General features: G+C 39.6%; 1 protein-coding gene across 1 annotated transcript; it reads right to left on the bottom strand.

The window, feature by feature from the left end:
- Positions 1-3,013: 3,013 nt before the first annotated feature.
- On the bottom strand, positions 3,014-8,124 carry LOC145237512 (uncharacterized). The gene is made up of 2 exons (XM_080100410.1): positions 4,805-8,124; positions 3,014-4,536 (listed from the first exon to the last, which is right to left on the bottom strand). The coding sequence occupies exons 1-2, from the start codon at positions 5,353-5,355 to the stop codon at positions 3,243-3,245; spliced, it is 1,845 nt and encodes a 614-aa protein (XP_079956536.1). The 5' UTR covers positions 5,356-8,124; the 3' UTR covers positions 3,014-3,242.
- Positions 8,125-8,298: the final 174 nt, after the last annotated feature.

Consider the following 8,298-nt stretch of genomic DNA (forward strand, 5'->3'; position numbering starts at 1 on the left):
ATTCGACCAAACACAATAGTTGGGAAGAAGTCAGTGTGAACTATTATAAACGTTTATAGTGCAATCTATGTGTCAAATATTTGCAGTTTGTGTAGATCATACATAAAGAATTGTTTGCGAAGTGAATTATTTTTTTGGCAAGGACAATATATTTTAAAGTTCCCCTAATCGACGTTAAAATGGTGGTGAATGCTTGATGACCGACTGATTCGGTATGGTGCCTTCAAAGGGCCAGGCCTACTGTGATTTATTAATCGTGTGTTTTTTTAGGCGTGTTTTGGCGTAGGCTACGCCACCCTCCGACTCACTAGTCGTGCAAAAAGTCGTGAGAAGAGTGTTTAGTCCACAGCTATGTACGACGTCACCAATTGAACTGCCACGATGTATGGTACAAAAAGGGCTTGTGTACTTGTGTTGAAAAACGTGCAAAATTGGTATTGTAGTTTGTTGTCGTTGATACCTGCTGATTGGGTGTAGAGTTGGAAATGCGAACTAAATATAAAACTTCAACTAATTGAGTTTCTGATATTGTTTGGGGTTACCAGGTAGGATGTTGTCTAGTTGTGGTCTACATGTTCGAAAAAGTAATATCAGTGAAAGATTATTAACGACCTGTAGTTTCAGGTGATAATTCATTTTTTAGTCGTACCCTGATTCTCTGAAATGTAAATCAACGACTTGAAAGAAACAACCAACTTTTAAAACCTGTGTACCTTATCGGTCTTGATAGTACCGTCATAGGTTGATCGTTTTGTTGCTTGACATTGTTATGTCTACGTTGTGTGGGAAGTTACTCATATTAACGTTCGTTGGCTCTTTAATGTTTCCTGAACTGTGTGCGGTGGAACACAGAAACGTGACGCCACAAACAGTCACAAGTGACACAAAGTTTCTCACATACAGCACTTCTATTCATTGCAAAGCTCTCACCCGTAAGTTTCACTCATGGTGGTTCACGTTTAAAGGCGGGTTAGCAGAATATCTTGCGACCCTTCGATCTCTGGGTTGTCCGTAGTTTAAAGAAGAATGCAGCAAGAGATTGCTCGCCATCCCTTTCCCTCTCTCATCTACGACAGCTTCTGCTCTCCACAAAGCATCGTGGACAAGTGTTACCCAATGCTCAAGTCGCTGGTGAAACGTCGCAATTCTAATTATGACAACATGACTATAATACTTCATCGTACGATTGGGCTTCAGCAGCTGATCTTTTAAATGATGTTCGGCTTTCGGAGAATGAACTGAAGGAGCCTTGTGTCCAGGTTGCCTTGTATGAAATATCAAACTGCACTTTTCATGAACTTGTGATTCATAGTGCTCTATTTTGCTCCGTGCATTGGATGGGATACGATGCAAGAATGGACGTAAACCGCCGCTTAACGCAATGGAAAATGTTAGATCACAGGTAAACTGGTGTAAACTTTTTTGCCAAAACTGTTTGTGACTATAACGGCATTTTGAAATAAAAGCACTTGAAAACGACTGAGCAAACTTTGACATGTTTAGAGGTCTTGAATATCCTGTATTCATAAGGTGTATGTATAATTTCAACACTAGACAGAAGGCATACCTTATTGTAACCCTACCGTGTCTCAGGTGCCATATCAACACTTACATACTTCAAGTAGTGTGCGGTATTTTATCATTTCTTTTCACCGCTGTGAACTCTCTGGTGATAGTCGCTATAGCGAAAGAACCGAGTCTACGTCATACCCAAGGCATCTACAGACTCTATCTGGCAATATCTGACGTCATGGTGGGAGTTATCGTATTTCCTGCATCAGTTATTAATCTATGGATTTTAACGCATGGAGTGTTGAATAATTACAAGGAAGAGAATAGTTTGTGCGAGAATGGAACTAGTATTTACTCGCCAAGGGAATGGCAATTCCGGTTTACAATAGATTCACCTCAGTACATTGCCTTTGTTGGTTTCGGAACGCACTTGTCATTATTTGCATCCGTTTACATTCTCATGGTAGCGGGATTAGATCGACTCCGGGTTGTAATACATCCTCTGAAGTATCGACAAGACATAGCTAAGAAAACAGCCTAACGGGCTTGTATCGTTGTGTGGATATTGGCTTTTATTTTTGCCACACTTTCATTTTTTCCTTCTATTTCGACGTATGTTTTATATACTTCGAGCTATGCTATATTGATAGGTAAATGGGGTTATGTGATATACGTGGTCGCTTTAGTTTTCCCGCTCTTAATTGTCTGGTTTGTCAACTTTGCCACTTATTTCTTCACAAAACTTAACAGCCGCGCTACATCGAACAACGGGATTGATCCGGTCGAGGTACAACTGGCAAAAACCCTGCTTATGATAACCTTGGCCTTCACCTTGAGCATCCTGCCATCGATTTTGCTGTTAATTGCTCAAATGAGTGTAACCGATATTGGTTTGCAGCGGCCTGAAACCTTAAACATTGCCGCATATCTGAATGTCAACGCGCTTGAATTCGTTGCTTGGACAATTTTATCATCCAACAGTTTATGGAACTTTTTTATTTACAGCGTTCGAAGTCCTACTATGCGAAAAGCGATCAAATGCTTGTTTGTAAATATGTTTTCTAGAAATTCAGCTAAGTGACAATTTACGCGGTGTCAACCACCTTTACCATTTTAGCACATTTGTTTATTGTTTTCAAATCGGTTGCTTGCAAAAAAAATTTGCCTTCGTGAAAAAATGGTCTCAAGGCATTCAGTAAAACTTTGTCTTAATTAATTTTGTTACAAACGCTTCAGTAAAAACCTCTGCAACTATACAGCGCTTGTTTGCGTGGTTTTGTGGTTTTGCTTTGTGCCATACAATATACAAATTTGAGAAAATCTTATCGGATATATGATAATACTATTCATTTAAGTTAGGTTTGCCACATAATATTGTGCTATGTTGCAAATTGGACTGATTTTGTCAAAGACAGTTTTCCAAGCATTTACACATGAGGTGTGTCGTGAGGTTGGTCGAACTTGACTTGGATTGAGTTTATTTCGCGTGGTTAAATAAACAAGAAGGACTTGCATTGAATCAATATTTAAGTTGCAGCAAAGTGCGTTGATCATTATTTGGGTGAGAAAGCAGCACGAAAGATAAATAATTTACAATCGATAATTTGCTTTTGTTTTTTTAAGGTTAAATTTTCTGAGGACTATTGGTGACATTTTCTTTTTCCATTTGAAATAAGTTTGAATTTTGCAAAATCAATTTGTACAACAACGAAGCACACGCAGTAAAACTATTATTTGTTGGAAATTGCGTCGAATTTACGCATGACTGATTTCAGGAACGTGTCCGTGTTTGCATTGATGCGGAACGACGAGAGTGGGTGATCCCCCGTATCTGAAACCGAGGTCGATTCCTCCTCATAACCATCAAGTCGACACACTGTTCGGTTAAACTCGAAACCGAAGCTGCTACTTCGGCTCGAATTAAGAGTCGATTCCGATTCTCTTCTTGACATTTTTCTCCACCCGTTGTTTATGTACGGCGTTGTAGATGTTCGACGTTTGGTGCATAAACCCGTGAAAAGCTGAATACTGGGTCTTATGACAGGCAAACGTGTGACTCTGTCCCCTAAAGTCGACATTAGCTTTCTCAGTGACGCACGGAAGGTCTCGTTGCGTGCGTTGTAGATAAAATAATTCCACAAACTGTTGCTGAGCAGACACATCGCTCCTACTAGCTGTGCGTCGCGTATTTTCATAAACTTCTGTAAGTCCTCAGCAATAGGGACGTCCACGGTCATAATAGAGCTGATAGCTGCGGGTAAAACACACACAGTCAGCACTCCGACCATGATTGCAAGCGTTTGTGCCAACCTATATTCAGTCCTTCGAGAGTTGCACTGTGTTGTGAGTTGGCACTGTTTTCGCGTCTGTTTCTTCGTTGCCAGAAACGTAGCGATGCTTAGAAGCCAGATGACGACTAGTGGAACGATAAAGGCCAACACGTACACGATCCCCGCCCTAGATCCGCCCACCGCAACCAGCACCGATATTGCTTGGTAGTAGTAGAGGCCGTCAAGATACATTGGGAAAGAAGCGGCTACCAATGCTCCTGCCCACACAGAAACACAACTGTACTTGGCAATCTTGTTGGCGATGTTTCTATCGTACAACATTGGCTTGGACATCGCTATAAATCTGTCCACCGCCGCAAATAGGATTGAATAAAGCGAAGCAAGCAGAGATAGACTCATGAAGTATCCAACGGCGTTTGTGTATCTGGGCGACACGGGGTCTTCGTATTCATTTAAAGCAGCGCTTTTCTCTTGAAATGACGATTCGTGATGTACATCGTGGTTGGTGTGGTGAGGTGACATCGTGAACCTGGTGATACTTACTACCACCGTTGGCAAGACAACCACGCCGATAATGAGATCAGCCACGGCCAATGAGAACTTGTATATGGTCTGACTGTGGTGCAGTTCCGGGTAGAGGAGAGTCACCGCTATTACCTGGATGTTGGCGATGCTGATAAGGATTGAGAAGATAATGCAAACCACAAGTATGATTGTGATGTTCGTTTCACACCTGTGAGAAAAATTTAACAGTGAAAGTTTTGTTCAAAAGATGTTGGACGCCTTATTTTTGGGGGAATTGTAAACGATTGATTGCATTTAGTCATTCACCTCACCTAACATCATCAATAAATTACCAGGGTGGCAAATCAAGTAAAAATTTCTCACCAAGTAACTTTCTGCAATATATTATGTGCTAGGCTCTAAATACACGAAATGATTCGTGGCCTGTGAGTTGGTTTGCGTTTATACGTCAAAACAACTCCTAAATGCATATTTACCTTGGTGAAATACAAGTCCACGGCGAAACGTTGTAATACTTGACGGTTTCATCATCAAACCCGCACCAAACAAGCTCACAGAAGGGGATTTCCACGTGGAGTAGTTCGTGAAACTCTCTCTGTGGCGCTGTGGCGTAAAGTGACACTTGGATGCAAGGTTTCACAATGTCCTTCATGCTGAGGTCAAGCTTTTGAAGCCACGCTGACACATCGAGCCAATTTTGAAACGTGGCTGAAGCATTAGCTAGTGGAAAATATGAACCAGTGATATTTAGTTCCGGATTGTATTGAGGTTTAAATCTCGCTCTGTTGTCCGTCACTGTATCCAGTATGACGCCATAGCAGTTCGATATCAGTTGATCCGGGTCGCAGTAAAGGTCGTACACCAGAGACGAGAAATCGTTAAAGGCATAATGCCTCGTTGCGCACTCGCTTTGAAACTCAGGGCAACCAAGAACCCACAGAGTGGCTAAATGCGAGCTTAGAAACGACGAGCGTTCACCCCATGTTTGTCTGTAACTTATACTGATCTCAACACAGGAGACGGGCATGCGAGCGTTTTTTGCACAATGTGCTCGAAAATGTGCAGGTCGAAATGTGCGCACATTTTTCGAAAATGTGCAGGTGCCAAAATGTGCAGGTCAAAATGTGCGCACATTTTTTGAAAATGTGCAGGTGCCAAAATGTGCAGGTCAAAATGTGCGCACATTTTTTGAAAATGTGCAGGTGCCAAAATGTGCAGGTCAAAATGTGCAGGTGCCAAAATGTGCAGGTCAAAATGTGCAGGTGCCGAAATGTGCAAGTCATAATGTGCAGGTGCCAAAATGTGCAGGTCAAAATGTGCAGGTGCCGAAATGTGCAAGTCATAATGTGCAGGTGCCAAAATGTGCAGTCGCTCAAATGAAGTATTGATATTTAACGTCAAACTATTGTTGTGGTCATAAATTGTGCCAAAAATATTAGTTATAAGTTATGACCTATAAATTAAAATCGGATTTAAGAGAAACTTGTAAAAATGCGTGTTGTGTTTGTTAGATATGGCAAAGCGTGAAATTATCTAGCATTCAGGAAATAGGAAACACTGTTTTTCAGACTAGATATGTACACGATCGTCACCTCAATCGGTTTGACTTTATTGTTTTTAATTTAAGGCCTGTTAGCTTGTAGCCTGCCCAGCTTCTATAGATTTTACAATTAGACAATAGTATACTCATATGACAGTCCAGCTATTGTTTCCGTCACGCTTGATTAACACTACACGCTTGTCGGATGCTTGCATTGAGTTTGGTGCTTTAAGAGCAAGCAAATGACAAAGCTGGGCTTGTATGGTCAGATTTATGCATCTACCCTGTATAATGTTACTACGTGGTTGTGATTGTGCTGTTGGAGAGTATTTAATGTACGTTTTATCTTTTTAGTACTTCTTTAAACGCTTTCAAGTGATTTTACCTAACATATTAAAGGGTGCATAAAGTTTATTACTAATTGATTTAAAGTCTGGTAAAAATAGAACTTTCCTAACTGGCTGTATCTTTGAACTGATGTTCAACGACTTTGGCCTCGACCAGGAACTCTGGACAGACGAAAGGTCAAGCTTGAACAAAGATCATGTTTTTTTCCAAAGTTACTCATTTTAAACTGTCAACAAAGGGTAATTTGAAGAAAAATTCAAGGCACCAAAACAATTGCTAGACATCATAACCACCAAGGAAACTGGTGCAGAAAACACAAGTCAAATTGCTATGATAAGTAACAAAGAGTTAAACACAACAGAGTATTTATGAGGATATGTTTTTTCAAGGCAAAAAACTAGTTTACGGAAGTTATCAAAATTGTCAGCATGTTGTCAACCATGCGACCACAGGGCCAGCTGATTTCTTTAGTGGAGCCAAAGTCTGGAGGTCTCGCTTATCCTTTTATGAGTTACTGCAACTTTTACAAAGTGCGTAAATGCCTGACAGGATGTTTACGGCCAGCCAACAAGCTAGATTTTTACTGCATTGCAAAAGTTACACTGATCCTCACAGAGTTTCCAAAAAAGACATATGTGAAATTCTAGAAGTTGCTGGACTACCATATGAGTATACTGTTATTAAACTCAAAACCAAGTCAAAGACCCAGCTGTCCAGTGATTTTTATTCAATGAAACAAATGAATTATTAGAAAGTTTTCCATCCTTTGGGTTATACTGCACAATTGACAAAAGGACTATATATGTGTCTTTGGAAGAAACTCAAATGACAACATTCAAAAAGAAAAGGACAACCACACAGTTGCCCAACTTAATGTTTGACATTTTTTATTTGTTTGAGGCTCATTTACATGACATAACTTGGTATATGGGTATTTAATTAGGTTAGTTTTGAAACCCACACAAATACTTGATGTGATGCCCTAATTTTAAGTTTGCTAAAACATTCATGTTATTGCTTCTGACTTGCTATTGTGTGGACCAGATGGCTAAAAAGACCTACTGTAGGAATATCATAATACACCAAAATATCATTAGATGCTTTTGCAAAATTTGTAATTGTTTCCTGACTAATATACAGAAACTAGATGATTGCCATTATGAACGAAAAAGGTGTATGTTTCATGTGGGATTGCAAATAAATAAACAAACTAAATCTGGCGTGAACAATTAGAGAGATAAAGAGACTGAAACAGCCAGAAAGAATATTAGGATAGGGAAAATATTTTTTTGAGACCGCTGTGGGCATTCTGTATTATATTTTTGGTAAAAAATATGTACAATGGTAACAAAACGGGTTTAGAAAAGGATAATACTGAGATGTCATGAAAAAAATGATGGATGTGCAATGCAAAAGTATAAGTTCTCACCATTTATATAGGCATCAGTTATTTACCACTGCATTTGTTTGAAACCACATTGTATTTTCAGTTATTTTTGCCCTGAAGGGTCATATTCTGTTCAGTTAAAAAACTTAATCCACTGCATTTAACAAGAAAAATAACATACCTATATAAGTTAATTGATTTGCACAGAACACTATTTAAAATAAAAATGCAGGGAAAGATATATAATAATTATGTAATTGGGACAAAAAATTGTTTGTGTGAAAGGGACAGAAAGACTTTTTTAGTATGAAAGGGAGAAATTTTGGCACCTGCACATTTTGACCTGCACATTTTGACCTGCACATTTTAACCTACACATTTTGACCTGCACATTTTGGCACCTGCACATTTTTACCTGCACATTTTGACCTGCACATTTTGGCACCTGCACATTTTGACCTGCACATTTTGGCACCTGCACATTTTTACCTGCACATTTTGACCTGCACATTTTGGCACCTGCACATTTTGACCTGCACATTTTGGCACCTGCACATTTTGACCTGCACATTTTGGCACCTGCACATTTTCGAAAAATGTGCGCATATTTTAACCTGCACATTTTGGCACCTGCACATTTTGACCTGCACATTTTGGCACCTGCACATTTTCGAAAAATGTGCGCACATTTTAAC

This window comes from Phallusia mammillata, chromosome 7 (assembly GCF_965637545.1).
Source record: "Phallusia mammillata chromosome 7, kaPhaMamm4.hap1.1, whole genome shotgun sequence".
Taxonomy (NCBI): Eukaryota; Metazoa; Chordata; class Ascidiacea; order Phlebobranchia; family Ascidiidae; genus Phallusia; species Phallusia mammillata.

Excerpts from the sequence above, each read along its gene's own strand:
- LOC145237512 (XM_080100410.1), bottom strand. The coding sequence starts at position 5,355 with ATGCCCGTCTCCTGTGTTGAGATCAGTATAAGTTACAGACAAACATGG. Across the intron at positions 4,537-4,804 it reads TGGACTTGTATTTCACCAAG|GTGTGAAACGAACATCACAA; the intron begins GTAAATATGCAT and ends TTTTTCTCACAG.